The sequence below is a fragment of the Manacus candei genome, unplaced genomic scaffold (assembly GCF_025592945.1).
Source record: "Manacus candei isolate 608988 ecotype Guabito, Panama unplaced genomic scaffold, ASM2559294v1 h1tg000061l, whole genome shotgun sequence".
In the NCBI taxonomy this organism is placed as follows: domain Eukaryota; kingdom Metazoa; phylum Chordata; class Aves; order Passeriformes; family Pipridae; genus Manacus; species Manacus candei.
In genome coordinates, this window is record NW_026138109.1 from 4,163,004 (window position 1) to 4,185,897 (window position 22,894).

At 39.1% G+C, this 22,894-nt stretch overlaps 1 protein-coding gene across 2 annotated transcripts in view; it reads left to right on the plus strand.

Moving 5' to 3' along the window:
- Window positions 1–260: 260 nt before the first annotated feature.
- The window catches only part of RANBP3L (RAN binding protein 3 like), a 34,470-nt gene continuing 11,836 nt past the window's right edge, over window positions 261–22,894 (plus strand). For both annotated transcript variants that reach the window (XM_051804783.1, XM_051804784.1), the window contains exons 1-11: window positions 261–716; window positions 10,025–10,083; window positions 10,344–10,380; window positions 10,974–11,051; window positions 12,199–12,273; window positions 14,089–14,163; window positions 14,837–14,961; window positions 16,312–16,415; window positions 20,048–20,132; window positions 21,415–21,514; window positions 22,602–22,732. In XM_051804783.1, coding sequence (XP_051660743.1) covers window positions 479–716; window positions 10,025–10,083; window positions 10,344–10,380; window positions 10,974–11,051; window positions 12,199–12,273; window positions 14,089–14,163; window positions 14,837–14,961; window positions 16,312–16,415; window positions 20,048–20,132; window positions 21,415–21,514; window positions 22,602–22,732 — 1,107 coding nt within the window. In that variant the 5' untranslated portion in view covers window positions 261–478. The remainder of the gene's footprint in view (window positions 717–10,024; window positions 10,084–10,343; window positions 10,381–10,973; window positions 11,052–12,198; window positions 12,274–14,088; window positions 14,164–14,836; window positions 14,962–16,311; window positions 16,416–20,047; window positions 20,133–21,414; window positions 21,515–22,601; window positions 22,733–22,894) is intronic.

Here is a 22,894-nt window from a genome sequence, read left to right on the forward strand (position 1 = left end):
AAGAGCCCAGTAAAATCAATACCAGGCACCCGTTGGGAGCCTCCTCACGCCCCGCTCCGCGGCTGAACCCCGGCGCTCTCAGCAGCTCCCGGGAAACGCCGTTCGCGCCGCTCCCCATCCCGCCCTCTCTCCCTCCCCGCGTCCATGTGCCTGGCTTTACATGTCCCCTCCCAGGGCCCGCCCCGTGGGCGAGGAGCCGGCCCCGAGCCCGAGCTGTCACCGCTCTCCGGCCGCAGCGCCCGCAGTCCCCGCCGGCCGCCGCCGCCGCTCCTTCCATCCCTCCTTCCCTCCCGGGAAGTGCTTGCCCGGAATGCGCGTCCGGGGCTTCGCTGACTAGTTTGAAGGGTGGCGGGCCTGGGGAACAGCTGATGAGGGCAAATACAGATTTCTAGACCCAACTACGGCTTATATACAGATATATATATAAAACATACATGATTACGTGTATCCGTAAAAGGATATTTATGCTGACCTCACAATGAGAAATGAGCCCGTTCCTGCTTGCAAAGGCAAGCGACATTCCTGTGCTAGCTGTGACTTCTCGGTCAGACCTGGGCAGAGTGAGAAGGCTAAGCCTGACCCACCCGAAAGAACAGACCGGCCCGGTGGTCCCCGGGCTCTGCACCAAGCTGCTCACTTGAAAGAAGAGACCGTCCCCAGGCCCTGCCGTGGCTCCTGCAGCAGCACGTTGGATCCCCAGGAGGAATGTTGTACAGGTAGGTTTTGTCAACTAACGTCGTTTGCACGTCTCTCGTTTTCCTCCAGAGTTTTCTGGGGAATGGGATAAACACAAAGAATGTGCCTGGTTGGTAACAGTGTTGTGCATAACGGAAAACAAGAGCTTGGCTGGCTGTGCTTTCTTTATTGCAAGTTTCTAGTCCTAATCTGTCAGAAATCTCCAATTTGTATTTTAATTGAGGAAAGGACACTACTAGATAGTGTGTGTGGCCTTTCCATGCTTCTGACAGTGTTGGCTCCCCTGCCATTTAAGCTTTCTGCAGCTTTCCAAAATACTGGGCCTGGCAATGGGTGGGAACAGCACTTGCATTCCCGACCATACCTGAGAGCAGTGCTTGTTTTCCTGGCCATTCCTGCCCTGACCTGCCATGCACAGCGAGAACAAAACTCTCCTGTTCTAGTTCCTCAGACAGATGTCTGACTACAGAGGTAGGCAGCAAAATCTTTTGTCATTGAGGTAGTGAGGAAGGCCATGAATTGAGAATGGTTTACCTGAAATTTTAATAGTATCAGTTTTTAAGAGGATGCATAAAGAAACAGGCGCTAATATTAAGGATTTTTTGCAGATGATGCCACCAAACATTTTTTACCATACAGGTTGATGAATGAACCCAAATTAGCAAGAGGAAGTGGACACTTTCAAAGTCTAAACCTGGTGCTACAACTGACATAGTTTAGAGCGCTTGAGCTAATTTATCAGTTGATCAGCCTTTCAGTTTTTGCTTAATGTTGAGCACACGGTCCAATTTACTAACTGAAATTTAAGGATGTGTGAGTGTTGTTCAGTCATGGCCTTATTACCTGTATAGTTCAATTTCTGCACTAAACCCCTGAGTGTTACTTCTATGCTACTTCGTAGGGATTTACAAAATTTAATGTTGGTACAATACCCTGAAATTGGTAACACTTTATATGCCTATGAATTTTATTGCCCTTGCATTGAGTATTTTACAGGCTTTTATGATAGATTAAAAATGCTGAGTGCTTTATGTGAGAAATTTCAGTGTTTCTAAAACAATTTTTGGTTACATGCTTTGGCTCAGTCTCGCTGGTCTAGTGACACAGTTACTTCTGGCATTGCGTCACTGCTAGAATTTCTCCGTAGTGGTGAGACTCCCAAAAATGTTTTCTTCACTCTAATGTTTTGAAATAAAGCCAACTGGATTTCATTTCTCTCAGAAATTACATTAAAGTATTGCTGAAATAGGGTGAATTTTATTGGTTTTTTAATGCCTGTTTATGTTTTGCCCATATAAAGATGAGGACTGTGCTCTACAGAGATGAGTGGGTGTGACATATGCTGTATTTATAAACACTTTTGCAAGCTGTCATCTGAGTTTTCATGGCTGAAGAGAACTATGTTAATTTTAAATCTCATATGGTATGTTATAAAACACATTGGGAGCTAGGAGTATTAGGTGGAATTGTTTGAATAAAAGAACCCTTTCCACCCTGATCCATATCTATGTTTAGAATCTGTAGCATTGAGAAGAGTGACTTAAGAGAGGATTAATATGTCCTAAAAAGTTGAGTCTGACTATGCACAGCTGTGCCTGTGTGAAGAATCCTTGCTCTCATAACTGGTGTCACTGATGACAGGGAAATTATTTATGTGGGTTATGAACTATTTCTACAACAAAGAGTGTGCAAGATTGGAGTCCTAACAATGCAGTAAAGTTGTCCCAGGAAAAATTCTTTCAGAAATTTTATTTTGCAATAGTCAGTTGGATGAACTTTCCCTTTCTTCTTTCTGAGTGGTGGAAACAGAAACTGACTTCTTTGATGATGTACCCTCTGTTGATCCAAACAGGGATGTGTGAAGTTATTTATCAGTTCCCCAAACTGTATTTTGAGGATGATGTCTGAACCCAAGATAAGCAATGTGCACTTCATATTTAACACTGAGTGAACAGCACGCAGTGCTGTATTCAACAGTCTCTTTGTGGGCCACTGCAGTACAGTCACTTCTGTAGCAAGGCCAATTATCTCTGGTATATGTTTAAGTTCTCTAGAAATAAAATTCTCAGCAACGTTCTTTTTGAAATAGTAAAAGACTTTGTCCAAAATTTCATCCCAATATGTTTGAAGTACTTTATTTTAACAATACTGAGACTACTTTTTCACATAAAACATTTCAACATGGTTTTGGACCGATTAGTTAGAACTATTTCTATTGAATATTTTTGGAAAATCGGGATTCATGAGAAATTGTTCCAAATTTATTACTTCACTGACACTCAGAAGGGTATTATAGAAGAAAAAAATTCCATTAGCATACAAGTCTGGAATTATGAGTAAGATACTGAACCTGGATGTTACTCTATAGCAACATGCAATCTCTGGTACCTTTGTGTATGGAAAATTCTTCTGGTTAGCATTGGAGATTTGACCAGATTAGAATTTCATTTGATTTTATTTTCCCATTTTGGTTTTAGTGTTTACAGATTAAATAAAGCCCATTATATACATGGAATGGATAAATATAATAGATAGATGCAAAAGACATAATCAATCTTATGATGTCTTAGTAAAAAAAAAAAAGTAAATTTGCTTGGAAAGTCTTGCAGTCTTGGCATTAAAACTGATCTTAATTTTCAAGAGAGTTGTCTTAGAAAGTACTGAATATACTCCATAAGCAAAAACTAAAAGCGTGAAGGGTAATAAACGAGAATCTGAAAGAAGCTTTATAGGTCCATATTTAGGGTCTTAAATTACTGACCTGGTTTTTCAAAGGTACTGACCAGCCAGCTGCGCATGTGAGTTCCACCAGAGCGCACAACTCTCCAGTGCTTCCAGAAACACACCTGTTCCTTGGGATCAGCAATGTGAAATTTTATAAACCTTTTTCTATACTTCTTTAACTTTTATTAAGTTGGATGCATAAAATACTGTTCTAGGACACCCCAATTTTGCCTCATGTAATCTTCCTTTCCTAAGTTTTGGCAGAGGAAAGCCTGGCTTATGTAGTGAGGTCACTGAGGGACCTGAGATGTTGGCTGGCAGCGTTGTGGCACTTTTGTTTGGCTGTGAACTGACTCTTACTTTAAGTTACCAATTCCAGTGAGTATTTTCAAAAGAGAAACCATGGTTTTATTGCAGGTTTGGGAAGTCCTCAGCCAGAAGGTTGTTCCTATTTTTCACCTCTTTTCAAACGAAAATGATCCGTCTCTGGAAATACCAACAGATATCTTTTTGTATCAAAAGCCAGAAACAGTATTTAAACATGAGTCTGAGCTTAGAGGGCAAAGTATTTTGTTAGTTTATCCTATTGCTTATTTTCACTATATGTATTTCTCTCCTCCTTGTCATTGCAGTTTTATTGCCCAAAATATAGGTGTAGTTTTCTATATTTTTGCAGCATATTGAACAAAAATTAGTTGTATAAGTACACAGTTTAACTCTGATACTCTTGAGGCCAAGTGTTAATGGACAGATGATTGTCTAGAATAGATAAAATAATTTCTTTTTTTGAGTGGAACTATATAAATTTCTGGATCCATGTCTCCCCCTTAAATGCTAGTAGATTGTTGCTTTTTCTTCATGTATATTGCCACAAAATACCACAAATTTTGTCTGTTTTTTCAACTAACAGTTTTAAACAACATATATTCATAAGTGACAGAGTCAGAGCTTTTCCTTGTTGTTTTTTTTAGTATTTTAGTAATACAAAACTATCTCTGGGGTTGTAGAAACTAAAGTCACAGTAAATCGACTTGTCTTCCCAACATCTTCCCAAATTACATGATCCCAGTGATCTAATTTATATGTGCAACCAGGAAAGTGGCAATGTTATGTGCAAGAATTTGTTATTATTGATTAACTTTTCTTGGTTTGAGTTCTGTGACTTGGGTACCAGCAGCCTAAGCTATAACATCAAAACACAGTAGTGTTTCTGCTTTTAATTTTGCGAATTATCGCAGTAATGTGCAAAGCTATTGAAATTCATGAAATAGCATATCAGAGCACAGAAACTTGTTAATACTACGTCAGAGTCATCATTTGATAGGATAAAATTATAATCTGATTATAAATTTTCGTTCGTAGTTTTTGCGTGTTGTGTAATGCTTACTAGGATGTTGTGAAGGAAAGCTGAATGCAGGTAAAGGTTTTGTAGGTCAGTGCCATTATTTAAAGATTTTACAATTTTCCAGTGTCATATTCCATTTGAGAAAAATGATTTTTCATCAAGAGGGGTGGATTTTTTGTTTTGATTTGTTTTGTTATTTACTGTTGTGGTATGTTGATGCTGGCTGGATGCCAGATCCTCGCCAAAGCCACTCTGTCACTCCCCTTCTCAGCTGGACAGGGGGAAGAACATAACAGAAGGTTTGTGGGTCAAGATAGGAGAGATCACTCAGCATTTACTGTCACGGGTGAAACAGACTAGACTTTGGGAAATTAATTTAGTTTATTACCAATCAAATCAGAGTAGGGTAATGAGAAATAAACCCGAATCTTAAAAAACCCAAACATTCCCACACACTCTTCCCTTCTTCACAGCACTAACTTCACTCCTGATTTCTCTATCTGCTCTCACTGAGTGGAGCAGGGGGATGGGGAATGGGGGTTTCGTTCAGTTCATCACATGTCGTCTCTGCCTCTCCTTCTTCATCATGAGGAGGGCTTCTCACACTCTTCCCCTGTTCCAGCGTGGGGCCCTGCCCAAAGGAGACAGTCTTCCAAGAACTTCTCCAACAGGAGTCCCTCCAAAAGGTTGTGGTTCTTCACTAACTGCTCCAGTGTGTGTGTGTCCCTCCCACAGGGTGCAGTCCTTAGGAACAGGCTGTTCCAGTGTGACTCCCCCATGGGCTCCTGGGGGTCCTGTCAGCAACCTGCTCCAGTAGGCTCCTCTCTCCATGGGACCATGTGTTCTGGCAGGAGGCTGCTCAAGCATGGGCTTCCCATGTGGTCACAACCTCCTCTGGACATCCACCTGCCCCTGTGTGAGGTCCTCCATGGGCTGCAGGTGGATCTCTGCTCCCCCATGGATCCCTATGGGCTGCAGGGGCACAGCTGCCTCACCATGCTCTGCACCGTGGCCTGCAGGGGAATCTCTGCTCCAGTGCCTGGAGCACTTCCTTGCCTTCCTCCTTCACTGACCTTGTGTCTGCTCCTCTCGTGCATTCCCACTCCTCTGTCTCAGCTGCATTTGCTCTTGTGTAGTAATTTTTCCCCCTTCTTAAATCCATTATTCCAGAGGCGCTGTCGCTGTTGGCTGGTGGGCTTAGCCTTGGCCAGCAGCAGGTCCATCTTTAGACATAAAAATGTGAAAGTATGTGGTATGAATATGAATTAAAATATTTTCTGACTTCTGTCAAGTTTGGTAATGGTGAAGATGCAACTGATTTTTAAAAATTTTTTCCTTTAATCTGAAAATGTAAAAACATAAAAATTAATGGTTTCAAAGTCAGAAATTAAAAACCTTTATTGAGATCACAATTGCCATCTTACCTTCTTAAAGATTTTAGGGTTTTTTTGCATTTCTTTGGGAGGAATAGAATTCTCACCACTTTTCACATATGATTTCAGGCATAGGACTGTCTGAAAATTAAACAGATATGGCCTTATATTCTCTCCACTATGTCCTTAGCCCTCAAAAATTAAGGATCATTTATCTGTGTTTAGGGTACGATGGAACAATAATAATAACTCTAAAAATTTTAAACCCATCAGTGTCCTACCTACTTTAATGTATATATTTTGTGAAGTCTCAAGAGCTTTAGAAAAAGCAATAGCAGTGGAAGTGAAGAGTGGAATGTCACAGCTAAAACGGAGAGACCCTTACATCTCATGGACAATGCTGGCTTTTGGGATACAAGCAAAGCTGGTAAAAGCAATTTTACATTATATCTTGTATGTCATTCTGGCAGTGCTTCTTAGGCAGCAGCCAACAACTTTTCCCAAAATGACTCTTTCAAATGGAACTTTGTAAATGCAGGCTCCATCCTGTGGCCTGGGTGACTTCCATGTCACCAGTAGCTCAGGTTGGAGCACACTTGACAGTGCTTCTGTGCAGGACAGGAGGCTTGAGCCAGGAGGCCATCCAGGTGAGATTTTAAGCAGAGGGATTGGACACTTTAATGCATCTTACAGGCAAGGGCCTATGTTGAACTTTGAATACAGGAAACGTTAGGCCAAGACCTTTCTAATTCAACAGTTTCAGGGGACCTGTAGCAAGGGAAAGAGAGCCCAGTCTGTGGTGATTATGCATGGGCAAACAGATAGGTTCTGTGTCTGGACTGTTGGCTGAGGCTGGTGGATTATTCCAGTCCCTGCAGCCAGAGGCAGCTCATTTGGCATGTTCTTCTGGTAACTTTTCCATCAGGCTCTTCTATGCGCAAGTGCCGAGCTGCTGAGGACCAGAGTGGCCCAGTCCTAACATGGCACTAGCCAGCCTGTGTCTGTCTGTGTCTTGTTGGTGATGATGAGTGGGATGGCTCCAGCCCACACCATCACTGTTCCTCTGCATCTGCTTGTACCCAGCCTTGGCTGCTGCTGCCTATTCCCTGGGGCAGAGTCTGGCACTGTCTGGCTGGGTGCCCCCAGTGCTGCCAAGAGCAGAGGGTGCAGAAAGACTTTTCTTCCTCCTGGCACAGCCATCCACCTTGGCAGCATCAGACTTAGTGCAGAAAATGAAGGGGAGAAGTGCAGATGTACTCACCAGTGTTAAAATTATCACGTGGACACAATTCTGGTAACTCCTTGATGCCCTCGTGTTACATCCACAAGAAATTCTGCCTCTCTTTTTCTGTGGGGCTCAGCTGCAAATATTTCATGCTTGAATATCTAAGAAGTTGAAAATGTAATTGGAAATTTATGCTTTGTAGGCATACATGGTTAACACAAATGTATGTTTAAAACCCTGTTATGAATAGCCTGATTGAAGAGTGAAGGTCTTACTGATGAGTAAAATCAGTAGAGTACTCTTCTTGTGGAGTACTCTTCAGGAATTATGAAAAGGTTTTCTTGATTTGTGTAGAAGCAATATAGAACTGTAACAACTATAAATAACTGTGGCAACCCCAGCATCCTCTGACTAAATCTACAGGCAACCCTTTGGCTCAAGAGCAGTTGATGGGACATATCCTTTATATTTACTTCAATATTAAAATATGTCTATTTATCTTATGAGATACCATTATTTGGTAGCTTCACGTGATTTTGTTGGTAATCAACCAGTTATAATTTTCTCTTCAGGAACTTCTGGGTTTTAAACTACTATTGGAATGTTGTTGTTTAAAACGTAATGAACTTTCCTAATTCCTTCAAACTCCCTACAGCCTTTTAGCTCCATCAAAAGTTCACTCTGTGATAGAAAGTCAATTCCTTTTTCACAGTAATTCACTCTTTGCTAACTCTGTTATTTGGAGTAGAAAATGTACCTTTAAAAATATTGCAAGCTTTTGAGCTTTGAGAAGTAAAGTGGAGAATATGAAAGTTTCTATAGTCAAGCTTTAATTTTTGTATTTTTCCTTAATTCAGTAAGAATACCAGTGTTGCTTGTTTGTTTGCTTGTTTCTTTTTTAAGGGGAGAGGAAAAAGCCTATTTTCTTTTAAAAAAATCATATTTCAGTGAAATACTGTTGTTTATGTATGCCACTCCCCTCTAGTGAATAAAAGTGGAATTGCTCCATCTCATGCCGTGCCGCGGACCCCAGATACAACTGGATTATGGAATTTTTCTTCAACTTTGAGTGACAGAGAGTTATCTTTTTTTCAGAGGAACAATGTGAACTTTTTTCTTGCTTTTTCTTTAAGGACCAACTAGACCTGCATTGCTAAGCATGTCAAGTTTGCTAAAATCTGTCTTTTACACACACATAATGCCCCAGTAAATATAAAATGAACTTTAACAACAGCAAAACTTTATTAGTTATTACTCCTGTGTCTGTATATCTTTGGTTTAGAGTAATAGTTTCATGCTTCTTGCCCCTGTTTACATAAATGAAGCATTTGTTTTAACAATGTTTACTTTTTTCTTGATTATTGAAAATATTTTTATGTAGTAATATTAACTCCTCCATGATAGGTTGGTGTTTGCTTTATTAAACCCTTAAGTAATTGATATCAATGCTAGAGTGGTTTTGTCACAGATGGGTGTGCAAGCCAAGATAAAAATATGTTTTCACTTGGACATTTTTGATGAAGAGGTAACAGAGGAAGCTAGTGTTATAAATATGTGTTGTACATGATAAATATTCTGTCAAATATCACTTAAAAAGGTAACAAGTGTGGAATTTCTCTGGCCAGAAGTCAGTCAAATAGTTCCGTTGGTCATACAAGTCTGTCTTTATCAGCCATGGAGAGAAATGCACGCACTTAGGTTCCAATTAAACATCTGAAGTACACAGCTAAAACATGCTATTGACTGCACATTACAGATACCTCAGGCTAGCATGAGATAAATCCTCAATGTGGTAGTCTAAAAAATCTATTTGTGTCTGCTTCTTTGCTCATTAATTATTCAATTTATTTGAATAATAAATGTGCCACTAATCAGTGGTGCTGGTGAAAACCCCTTCTTCTTTTAACCTGACAACCAAATTTAGTCCATTAGGGTTGCACAGGCTGTGCAGATCACAAGCTTAGAAAAGTAAGTAGCCTCAAGAAGTTGTATAAGATGTAAGATTCAGGTGAACCCTGAATCAACCAAAAATCTGATGTGAGGCAAATGTGTGGTGAAAAATGTTTCATAGGAAAAAAGAACATGGGTCCAAAGTTTTTTTCAGTCATGACTAAGAAATGCAGAGGTATGCTGAGAGTAGAATTTGCTTTACAGAGCTTCCTGTGTTTATATATCATACTCACACATTAAAACTAACACCAAGCATTCACCTCCCTGAAGCCTAAAGAGTGGGATGTGTGAATATAGCTGAGAGGCCAAGTGTAACACATTTCCTTGTTTTCTTTCCTTTAGGGATATTTTACATGTCACATCTTTGCACTTTTCTGACACCCAAAGATGCAGTTCACTCTAGTTCTTAAAGGATGGCAGATGTTGTTTGTAAAGGCTACAAGCACATTTTTTTTCTTTTTCATTAAAAGAATTGTTAAATTATATGAGGTCAAATCCCATGGCATCTGGTTAGGCAAAACTCACACTCAGATTTGAGGACTATAGCTTTTTTAAAAAAATTGATGTACTGTGCTGTACATCACTGCAGCTCTGTATTTTCTTCCTTTGTCTCAAAAGGATAAACTGCTGTTTGTTATTGCACAGCATTTTCAAAACTGTGGTTGAGAAGTACTATTACAGAACTATTATTAAAAATGATCTCTTTTCCAGAGAAATCAGTGCTTGCCCAGCCAACATTTGTTTTTGAAAAGAAGGATCGTCTTTTGAAGGTGAAAAGCTTTTTTTTTACTTTATTGATAAAAATTGCTGAGAAATGGGGTTTCTATAGAAATTATCCTAGTAGTAGTAAAAGATTTTAGCCCAGGCTAAGACTTGTAATAAGTGATCTCAAAATAGAACAGGGAAGAGTAGAAAGTACAAACAAGGCTGCTTTTAATGCATATATGCTGAATTGGTATACTTTGTGTCTTGGTCTAGAAAATGACTGTTCTTTTTTCCTTGACCTTTCCATGCCTTTTTTTTCCCCCAGCGTCCTGCAGAAGACCCAGTTTGCAAAGCTGAAAATGGTAATAACCTCTTTATGCACTTCATGTATAATACACAATGGGTTATTCATAGGTCTGACTGTTGCCTGGGAAAACAGTGTTTGCACCCTTACTTTGTAGGAGCAGGGGCAAATGCCTATCAGTAGACCAAGACCTTGTGGGTTGTAAAGCAACCTACTATGTCCTTATATACATGTCCCTGTCTTACCTCAAGAATTCTTCCATCCTAACTCTCATATTTACCAGAAAGACCAACTCCAGAAGCCCTGGAAATTGACCAAACATATTCATGAGCTTCTCACTGCCTTTTCTATTTGTTTAGGCAGCATTTTAGTATAACTTCTCATTCTTAATGTCTTCTGGGCTATGAACTGATTCTGAGGGCTTGCTTTGAGTTCCCTGAACTTAGTAGAAATAAAGAAGACTCCCTAGGGCTTTGTGGCAGGTGTTGACTGTGATTCCAAAGACCTCTTGCTCTTAGGTATTGCCTTAAAGCTGTTCTGTAAGTCAGTCCTAGAATTTATTGTGTTCACGTTTTAATTCTATATCATAAGATTGTGCTGAAATCTCCTGCCAACCTGTCTCTGCATAACATTATATTTCCTGTTCTCTAGATTTCACTAGTTGTTCCAGAAAACGTGCAAGATCATCATCTTTTACTTTCCAAAAGTCTGGCACTCAGCCTAACATTGGTATGACATTTAGCTCCTGTCATGTTCTAATTCCTGTAAGTTCCGTATTCTTAGCTGATGAAGAAGAGAATAAATTTTCCTGTCTAAGAAATGTTTTTGCACTATAGGCATACTGAAAGTCATGAAAATTAAACACTGGTATACTCATTGGTAATTTCCAATAAATACCTTTTTAAGTAAAAATATAATCTTTTTCCATACTTATATAATATTACACAAAGTTGAAAAATCTATATATTCATATAATTTTCTAGAGTTGCTCACACAGTCAAGGGAGGAGGAAAGCTGGAAAGGAGCGATATTCCTTGGCTTCTGGAAGAGATCAGCATTTTTTCCCTGGGCAATCCTTAAAAATGTAAAGCAATTTCCAAAAGGGCTCCTCCTTCTGTCCAGCAAACAGCTAACTGGCAAGGCCCTTTAAGGACTGTATGTTGCTTCCATGGGAAATGCAAACAAATCACTGAGTGCAGAAGGACTGATCTGTTTTTTACAATGTTTGTGTAACATATTGATAGGACCAAAAAGGTACTTCTGAATTTAGGCATTAATATATTCTAATTATTAATATAAATTAATAATTCATTAATACACATAGTGTACACTATATGTATTAATACATTATAGTGTACACTATTTTTTGTTTTATATAGTTCTGTGACACACCCGAATGTAGCTCAGAGGATTTAAGATATGCTAAGCTTGGTTTACTCTGAAAATTATACCAAGATAATACAAAAAAAAATTCATATATATGGTAGAAATTGTAGGGTATACCTACGATAACATGGGGTGCAGAAGGAAACTTGAGTATTTGACCTCTTGATTGCCCACACTGTTAAAGTGATAGCTCACTCCTTGGTTCTGTTTTGGATCTCTCCAGCTGGAGGTCTCCAGGACAGAATTCCAGTTACAGAGGGGATTAGCTCTGTGCTTGAGCCAGGCTGTGCCCTCAGCCTCAGAGACCTCCCCGAATAAGCAGTATAGACATTACCTAACAGTTTTACTTCATGAAGCTTGTAGATAGCAGATAATAATTTACTCTACTGCCACTGAAGGCATGACATCAACCTGGCTAACCCTAAAATTGATCTTTCTGATCTTTCCTATTCTCCAAACAGATGATAATTTCAGTCTCTTATTCTTTCAGATACAGCTCTCACACAGAAAAGAGGGAGATCATCTTCCTTTACCATCCCTCCTGCCTTCCCTCCCTCCCAGACAGGTAATTAAAAATAAACATTTATGTAGAAAAGCAGGTATTAGCTACAATAAAGAGGTGTACAGAAATGCTTTTTCAGCAGGACATAGCTGAAGTGCATTGGACTAGTCTGGTATTTAGACAGAAAAAAGGAATGTTTTAGGAGGAGGACTGGTACTTCAATAGAAGACATGTTTTTTGCATCCTGCAGGGTTGGGGTGGAATCTTTGAATAATTTGCAAATAGGCAATTTCAGACTGTGGTACAAATTATATTTGAAAAAAACTAGAATGTACTTACAGTAATTACATCAATAGTTTGCTTGCAATTTAATGGTGATGGAATATAGGAATATACGAATATAATTTTCTGTCCAGTCTTCCATCTAACCAGTGACCCATGGAGTATTCTCCCACTTAGCACTAACAGGAACAAGTGGTCTTGAATCCTAGTTTATGTCTCTTACCAGAGTCAGGTCCTTGACAGACAGTGGCATAAAGGATTTCTAAACAATTATAAAAGGACACAGCACTGCAAAAGCAACAAACCACACTGTTTCTGCAGTGAAAAAGTAGTGATTGTATGTAGTGCATCAGTTGTGCCATTTGAGGACAAGTATGATGTCCTTAAGGGGAAGGGAGTACCTAAGATTCAGAGATGCTTGTGGTGGAAAAGAAAGACGGTCCAAAAAAGGTTACAAGTTTTATTAGTAAATAACGTACTTGGCATGGAAATTGGTACAAGTTAGTCCGTGATCTCCTAGTATGAGCAGTGGGTTTTGGATAAAGGGGTAGGGTGAAAGGAAAGAGAGAGATGAACTAGACAGTGAGAGAGAGAGATAAAGAAAGAGAGAAAAAGAGATCACTAGTCCTAGCTTCAGCTGATGGGGTGTCCAGGGCCCTGGTGTGCACATGCACCTGGGGTTCATGAGGGTACCTTTTTATAGAGAAGTTTTTCCCACCCTGTTATAAGTTTCTCACTTTCTATGCAAATCATTTACCATTAGCAGTCTGTTCTTCAAGTCTTTCTGGAAATGAGTTGGAGGCTTTGGGTGTCTTGGGTGGTCTTGATCCCCCCTACAGTCCATCCCCACTTCTCAGCCTCATTCCTGTGATTGCACTGTGCTGTCTTGTGCTTATCTCCAGGAGCCATAACAAGGACTTTCGTCCCCCAAAAATGCTGCCCTACCTCCATATGGCCCCTTCTCCAGCCATATCCTGTACTTTCACACAGCATGTTATTACCAACAATCCTTGGCTGGCTCCACAGCTATCCACATGTTGGTGGCAGACACAATAACCTGCTCATCTTCTAGGCTTTGACAACATAGTTGTCATCACTTTTTTACTGGCATTTGATATCTTTATTAAAACAGTGAAAGCATCAATAGTGCATTGCCACCATTATTACAGTAATTCTAAAGCTCTTTTTAGCAGAATAGGACAGGGTACATTTATTTATGCCCATATGCTTGGGCCTTGTTTATTCATCTTAATAATGCCCCAAACTCAACTAGATGGCATTGCCATTTCAACGACTTATACAAAACAGCAGCACCCAGTCTCCAAAGCTGAAAAAAAATTTTGAGTTTAAAACATTCAATAATATCCAAAACACTTCTGTCTCTGACATAGCCAGGAAAGCTCTGGTGCTTTCTGTGCCTAAGTCTACCCACTTGTAAAACTGAGATAGTAAACAGCTATCTCGGAAAACTTCATTAGATGGATAGGTTAGAATATTGTTCAGATACCTCCAAAATAGGGAGGGGTTACAGAAACATGAATTAATGATTAAAATTTGTTATTATTAATTATTGAAGTTTAATTTCCTTTTCTGTAGTAAAGAAGAATAACATATTCATGACTGCAGCTCTTCTTCGAAGAAACCCTGACTTCATAAAAAGTACAAAAGAAGGTAACTGTCATTGTAAGAGTTTCTCCTTGTAGTTGCACAAAGACATTCTTAACAGATCTAGAAGACATAAAAATATCAGCTATTTTCCATAATGAGTGATAGGCTAAGTGTCTTTATGCAATTTATAGGTTATTCATTTGACAGTGCAAATGTCCTATGAACTCTGGTCTGAGTATCGCTCTGACTACTTATTTCCTGAGTGGACTGAATAGAACTGAATAGAACTGAATATAGCCTTGAATAGTGAAATTCCATGTTTCTGAGTACTTCTACTCCCAGAGAAGGCAATGAAAAACCCTACTGGCATCTGCAGAGGAGGGATTAAATCTGAAATGCCAGAAGACAGATCTAAAACAAAGCAGTAAATACAAGTATGAATATAAATATATATTTAAATATATAAATAGAAATATATTTTATAAACACAAATATGTATGTTTATGTATATAACACATTACTTTTTTATCCTGATAGGGTAACAGGGGTTGGTTTCACTGCAGAGTCATATTTTCAGAAAGCATTACAATTTTTCACAATATGTAGCAAGTAAACAACAATAAATATTATTTTGAAATGTTTTGAAACTTTCAGTTAAAGAGGCAAGGCATACAGGTATGGATTAGGTGTGAAGAAAAAGTTTCTGTTTAAATATTTTGTGTTTGTATTTTGCAAGGATCCTTGTCACCAAGTCAATTGCGGAATGTCATTAGACCTGCCATTTTACAACCCCCACAAGCCATGACCTGTCCTGAAAATCCTGTAGTATCTCTAGTGACTAAGAAAGAAGCATGTGTTCAGGTAAAAAGAAAAATAATTTTCCTGGCTAATGTATGTTTGGAGCTCAAATTATAAACACACACACACACACACACACACCAAACAAATAAAAAACTCCCACCAAACAAAACAGTGCTGTTTTAAAACAAGTTATTTCACTTTATGATTTTCAAGAAAGTTCCCATACAAGTCTCAGTGGAATTGTTGGATTACTGACTTGATATGGTGTTAAGCTCATGCTGAATGTCTTTGATCCCCATATCACCATTGGCCAATCAGAGCTCAAGTCAGTCCAGCAGTTTAATTACCTAGGCAGCCTCATCTCCTCGGACGGTAAGATTGATGGAGAGACAGACAACAGGTTAGCAAAGGCATACAGTGCCTTCAGAAAGCTTCATAAAAGAGTTTGGCGAAATAAACACCTGAAAAAAAGTACAAAGATCAATGTTTACGAAGCCATAGTGCTGTCTACTCTCTTATATGGATCCGAATCATGGGTCATCTACCGCCACCACCTGCGTCTCCTAGAACGCTTCCATCAACGCTGCCTCCGTACAATCCTAAACATCCACTGGTCAGATTATGTGACCAATACATCTGTTCTAGAACAAGCAGCTGTCACAAGTATTGAGGCCATGTTGATGAGAACACAGCTGTGTTGAGCAGGGCACGTCTCAAGGATGAAGGACCACCGCCTCCCTAAGATACTGCTCTATGGTGAACTTGCCACTGGCTACCGCAAGAGAGGAGCCCCAAAGAAAAGATACAAGGACTCCCTGAAACAACATCTCAGCCTTGGCCATATTGATCAACATAACTGGTCTACTCTGGCCTCCAGTTGGGAGGTCTGGAGACACACCATCTATAACGCTGCGGATGCTTTTGAGAACGCACGCAGGATCACTTTTGAGGTGAACAGACAACGCAGAAAGAATCGTGTATTGCAGAATATACCACCTAAGGAGTCTTTCTGCTGTGCCTTTTGCAACCAGACGTGTCTATCTCGTATTGGGCTTTTTAGCCACCAGTGCGCTTGTAACAAACGTGGGTAGAGCCCTTCCCAAAGACATGATGAATGTCTTTGAAAAAACATGTCTTCTCTGCAGGCTGTCCCACCTTTCTGATGTGAGGGTTCAGTGGGCAAATAAGCTTTGGGTCTTCTGGATTTTGTTTGTTTAGAAAGTGAGATTTTAACGTTTTAATTCAGGGCACTGGCTGGAGGAAGCTCTGCCAACTACCACATATCTACCTGTAACTACCTGTATCTATACTTATCTGTCTATCTATATATCAGTGCCTGGATTCTAGAAAATCTGTTTAAGCAGAAAATACACAAGGTCTAATTACTCCATCTGGTTTTATTATTCCTAGCTATCTGAAGACAGCTCTTATTCCTCAGCTGAGTATTCAGCAAGTTCCAAAACAGCAGCGAGGTCATCTACTACCAGAAATCTTTCTAACTCTCAAACAGCACAGTAAGTTTTTATTTATTATAATTCTACATAATTTTATCACTTGGCTGATGGCATGCCCTTTCATCCTTCATGTCTAACATAGTACTAAACCAATGTTATCCACACACACACAGAGTTCAGTGGTGTTTGTGTGTGGTGCCAATGTTTGCATGTGCTAACGTGAACTTCACATGCCATAAAAATGGACTCCAGACTGGAATTAATCTCTGTGGGACAGTTTGCTTCTCACTAGCAACCACCAAGCCAGAGACTATTCGGTTTGCCATCTCTCTTCTGATTGCATATCTGCTACACCTCATAAAAAGGTGTAAAGAAACTCAGGAAGTTTCAGTCTTTTGAGAAACTACTAAAACATGTCAGCATATTGGACCCAAGAGGCATAGAGAAAAACATATAAGATTGATTTGGAAGACCAAATTCAATTGACGCTCTACTTCTGTTCACAGAATATTGTGCTTCTGGCACAAATAGCAAGTTGTGATGACTGTGATAGGCTGGTGTTTCTGTGAAGCACAGACTATAATTTCTGTGTGGGGAAGATGACTTCCTTGGACTAGGATGTTACCCTCTTGACACTGTATGGGAACGAAAAAGCTCATACTGTTGCAAAAGTGGGCTATTGCCTCCTTCTGAAGACTGGCTTGTGAGAATATTAGGTCTGTGGTTAGCCAGTTTAGTGTCAGCAGGTGATCTTGTGGGTATTAATACTGCTTGCTGATGGTTGATGAGGGTTACATGGAAGCTGTGAGCATCAGGAATCCCTCTCATATCAGTTGTGATGACAGAATGACTTTTTAAAATTCCTAGGGCCACAGATAACAGATTTGTGATGTTGCCTAATTGCCCTTCCCACCTAAAGAAGGGGGAAAATATGTTAATTGCAAAGGAGGCTCTACCAGTCTTCTACAGGGCTGGATGGGCCACAGATAAAAGGTTGGGATGCACAATGCCAGGGTTCTGAGGAGAAAAGGGATTTTTAGATGTACAAACAACTTTCATTCTTAATGCTTATCCATGAAAAGAACATCATTAGAGGGTGGATGCTCACTGTGATTTTGGAAGAGCCAGCCTGTTCCTTTTTATTATAATTAACGCTGTGATGATGCCCTGTGAGGACAACATGGAGCCACAGAGTACACTGGATTTTTAGCAGATTCAGAATGATGCTAATGCACATATTGGAAAAGCTAAATCAGTTTGTATTGATACTTTTGATCTACTTACCTTCTGTCACCTGCACAGTACCTAGGTAAAGATAGGTGAGTAACTTTCTCTTCTGAAGTAGATAGAGAAATGCAATGCAGTGTTTCAGTGTTGACAAGTTAAAGGTGCTTTTCTCTTTTTTAAAAGAGAAATTGCTAATCTGTGGTGTTTGAGCCTCATTAATTCTGTATATCGCCATTGGGGTAAATGTCAGTTTATTTGACAGTTGAAAGCTAATTTAATTACAACCAGTGCTTACTGCTCTTCTGAGATTGCAGGAGGGTGTAAGTGCCATTCTTCTGATATGTATTAAGTGACTGATGCTTTAAAATTCTTAAGTAAAATCTTTCTAGCAGAGCTGTTTTCTCATAAATAACAAACAATTTTATTAAACTCCACATGCTAAACTCCACTTCACACACTAAACAGTAGTGAACACTGCAAGCAGATCATTGCTAAGAAAATATCTTTTTAGGTTTGTTTTTGATTTTCAATCAAGGCATAACTACTGACATTTGTTTACAAAATTAAATGCAGAGACATATAACAGCAGGGATTGCTGCTGCCTGCAGACATTTCTCACTTTCCCTCCTCTTCCACTTGTTCTCTATATGATATGGTTCTGTGGAGAGACAGAAATGGCTTGTAAGCCCTCTGCAGTTGCTGCAGCTGTCCCTGTCCCAGGAAACCACCACCAGTTTTATTGGCTGTAGTAATGAGCTGAAAAAGAGAAATTTGCAGTTGCTTGATTCTGATTAAAAGTTTGGAAATCTTGTGTCACAAGTGACAGAAATACAGTGCTGGGAAAACAGCCTTCTGGTCATGTATTCAGCTTTGCACAAGGATTTGCTTGGAAAATGAGAGGGTTCAAGGCTAGCACTGTACATTGTTCCTTGTTAGTGATCATGCCTTGAATTCAGTGACTTTATTTTGCATCTCCATGGTAATGTCATCCCTGGTACACTTAGTTCTTGCTATTCAGCAGCATAAGGGTATTGAGCTTTTAATAACATTTTAAGGCTGGTCCTTCCAGTTAACTGTCTAAAAAAATAAAGATTCTGCACTGATTAATTTTTTCTTACATTTCTGAAAATAATCAAAATCCATTTCCCACATTATTTCTTTGAAACAAGCCTCTAGTTCCTGTTTTTTGGCTCCTCTGGTGTGCTGTCCTTAAGAAGTTGCTACCGGAGCAGCACAGAAGTAGCAGATGAAACTTCAGGATGGAAACCAATCAAAATTCACTGAATTTTAGAGAGGGGTGTGTTTAAGGATAAGAAACTCATTAATTTAAGTACACTTCAGATTCCCTCTTCATGGCCCAAAACATGTATAGGACACTTCAAGGAGGAAAAGAGATGTATTTTCTGATTTCTCTCTTTAATTTTTGCTCTTAGTCTTAGCAACACATCAAGCATGAGAGTATTAAGGAACATTTTTTTCATTAAGTGTAAAATGGAGATAGGTAGTGTTTGGTAAGCCCTTTATACTTGAAGAGATTTTAAGCACGCTGCAATCGTGAACACAGAAACTGTTTTAGAGGTAATTATCAAAGTTCTGTCAACAAAGCCCAGCTTATTAACAGGAATATCCTCTGAATGACATATGTGCTGTTAAACCCTCCCAAGAATTATAAACAGTGTGAAAGAGAAGTAAGTGGTGCTGAAGTATGCGGTTTGTGACGCAATATCAGATTGTCTTCCTGCCAAGTCATCCTTCTGGGAACAGAATGTGACCAAAAAAAAAAAAAGCAAAAGCAAAAGCAAACCAGCATCAGAGACAAATTCTACTTAAAGAAGTTTACAAGGACTTTTCTAGTGACTTTTACAAAAAATGGACCATGTTAATGTTAAAGTGGGTTTGTAATTAGCAGGTCAAATCACATCTCCATTTATATTAGAATATTCTTGAATTTAATCCCAAAACTACAGTTGTCCAGTACCAAAGGATTGGAAGTATTCCCTTCCCTTTCCTTCCCTTCCCTTCCCTGCCCTGCCCTGCCCTACCCTCCCCTCCCCTTCCCAAACCTTCCCTTCCCTAACCTTCCCAAACCTTCCCAAACCTTCCCTTCCCTAACCTTCCCAAACCTTCCCTTCCCAAACCTTCCCAAATCTTCCCACAAAGGGAAAGCTGGAAACAAAAGTAACTCATTAAAGTTTCTGGGGTAAGACACTTCCCTGAGGAGGAAAAGGCATGTTGTTTTGCTTTTTGTTCTTTGCTTTTAAGGAACATCCTCAATAATCTTCATGAAATGCAGCGGATACTCTCTGTTCCTTTTGTGAAGTGTTACATAGAGAATATTCTCAGATTCTCTTAACGAATCTCATTGCTTACACAGTCATTTTTTGTCTTTAATGTTAGGTGTGGGAAATCTTTAAAAAGCTTTAAATTATCCTAAATAGCATTCTTATGCTATTTTGTTCCCACAGAAGTCAGTTGCTTGAAGAAAGAAGTGTAAAAACCAGCAGCAGTTCTGATTTTGTGTTTGGGGAAAACATGGTCGAAAGAGTTTTGGTAAGATCTGTAAATGCCAGCAGACTTTTTATCAAGCTTAATGTAATTAAGAGGATAAATTTTTCAGATATTGATTATTTTTAGCTGCTCCTGTTCTTTTAAAGATGGACCAATATGCACTTCTATTTTGCTCGTTTTTTGACCTGAAAAGGATTTTTATAGATATTTAGGTTTTTAGATATTCCATGTAAAACACACACAACATGAAATAAAGGAATGTGATCCCTACCACTGTTATAATTAATTTGCATCATAACTCTGAAGAGATAGGATACCTGAAGGGAACCTGCAAGAGAGATGGAGAGAGACTATTTACAAGGGCTTGTAGTGACAGGACAAGGGGGGATGGTTTATATTAGATATTAGGAAAAAATTCTTTACTCTGAGGATGGTCAGGCCGTGGCACAGGTTGCCCAGAGAAGCTGTGGCTTCCCCATCCCTGGAAGTGTTCAAGGCCAGGTTGGATGGGGCTTTGAGCAACCTGTTCTTGTAAAAGGTGCCCCTGTCCATGGCAGGGGGTTGGAATGAAATGATCTTTAAGGTCCCTTCCAACTCAGGCCATTCTATGATCCTGTGATAAATAAGTATGAGTGAAAAATTGGGCCCATCCTAGACAGTGTCATTGCTAAAGCATATTGGGCACACTTGTGAGACAGCTTAATGGATCGAGTCCTGAAGGGCACTAGGACTAAAAGGTGGTTCCCAAGCTGAGGACTGCACCATTGAAAATGGAATTGAAATTCAGTTTCCAATAGAAGTAGAATGAAAACAGTATGCATATCTGCCAGTGCAAAATGTTGGCAACCATAGGTCTGGGTCAGGACTTCTGAAAGGATAGGAATAGTAGGAATCGAACCACTGAGCATTGTCAGGAGACAGAAGTATTTATTTAGACATGCCTAAGAACCTTTATCTGCAAAACCTGAAAGTGATGGAAAAGTTAAGTTTGTCTGGGAGTTTTAAACTACTCTTTTGGGACTTAAGTGCTTGAACTGGAAATTAGGTGGTACTTCAACATTCTAGTTCTTCAGTGAATTTAAATCCTAGTCCAGGATTCATAGATAAAGGCCATTCTTCTTGGTAGAAGAATGAGGTACTGATTTTATGATAATAAAATTACTTCCTCTAGAGACTGAAATTGTATCATCTCCATCAGTTTTTACTCTGATGATATTAAAATTGCAGTTTAGGATGCATTAAATGATTCAATGTTCTATTTGGTGTAAAGTAACATACCCATTTTATTTAAATAGGAATTCTTATTTCCACCATGTTTTTCCAGAGTCCTGGGAAGCACCCCAAGCTGTGTAATGAAGCTGATTTATACAAAGGAGAAATAACATCCATGTACATAGGATCTTCTTATGTTAGTCCACAAACAAGTAAGCATACTCAGCAAACAAGTACAGTTATTCTTATTCTCATGTTTCACTGTATTTTAGAGGATGTCAAATGAGTGGTGGTCAATAATGTTCATCTATTCTCCAGCTTGCAGTATGTGCCAAAATCTGTGTTCAGAAAGCAGCTATATTTTATGTCATGCAAACTGGCCTAAGTTCAGAATGCATGATCTAAGTTACGCAGAAAATTATAGAGTTTTACAGATTATCATTATTTAGTACAGATTATTATTTATTTTTTGAAAAAAAATGCAGTGAACTTTAAGAATACCTTATGGACCACCTTTTTGAACTTCAGTTTTAAGCTGTCTCCTGCTTGTATTTTGCAACTGCTCACATAAATTACCTCATTATGTTGGATTCTACTTTTAGGACTGAAAGTCCTGTACAGACAGATTTCAGGGGTTGTTTGTGACTCCGATGTGAGATTTTCTACTAGGGAAGCCATGTAAATCTAGGCTGTGAGGGAATCCCAAGGATACCCCATCTTGAGCCCTCTTGCAAATTTTTGTACCCGTCTTTACTAATGGTTGCATTGGATCCTCTGGTTTCATGTATTCTTACAAGTTAAAAAAAATCCTGTGGAAAATGTGTATAGATTATGCAAACAGACAAAATTTTTCAACAGTGTTGTTCCTGTCAAATCTTGTCCTTCTGTGTTCCTGTCAAATATTTGTTGCATACATGTTACTATTCTGAATATTGGGACGTGTCTTTCCTTCTGTATTAATCTGCAAAGCAATATAACAGATACAATATTTCCAATATTTTGGAAAATCATCTTCTCGTTATTTAGGTCTTGTTTCTGCTTGTTTCCCTATGGACAAACTTCTGCAATTGCAGACAGCCCTGTTCAATTGAGAATGAGCCTGTTTTGTGAGGCATTTTGTATTCCAGCCTTTTTCTTTTTCTCTTCTGTTTATTGCTTTGGCCAAAAACTTATTAGTAACACTAAATAATGTCTGACAACCCAGGTATTATGGAGGTCACAGGGCATCCTGTGTGCTAGTTTTGTTATCCTAAAATATTCCCTGTACAGAAAGGATTTCCTTTTTTTTTTTCCCTACAGAAAGAGCTTTGTTGAGAAATGCAACACTAATTGAATCAGCAGCTGCTTTTATTTCCAAGCCAATGGAGAAAATCCTGTTAGATAAAGTTGAAGTTATAACTGGAGAAGAAGCAGAACACAATGTATTGCAGGTGTGTATTACATAAAGCCTTGATGGTGAGCAGTTTTGTTGTTCAAAAGAACATCTAGATCTATTACAGATTGAAACAATCTGAAAATAACTTCATCTTATATTTTAATTTTTCATCTTTTTTGAGGTATGCCTCAGGTTATCCATTTTTCTGTAGGCTGGT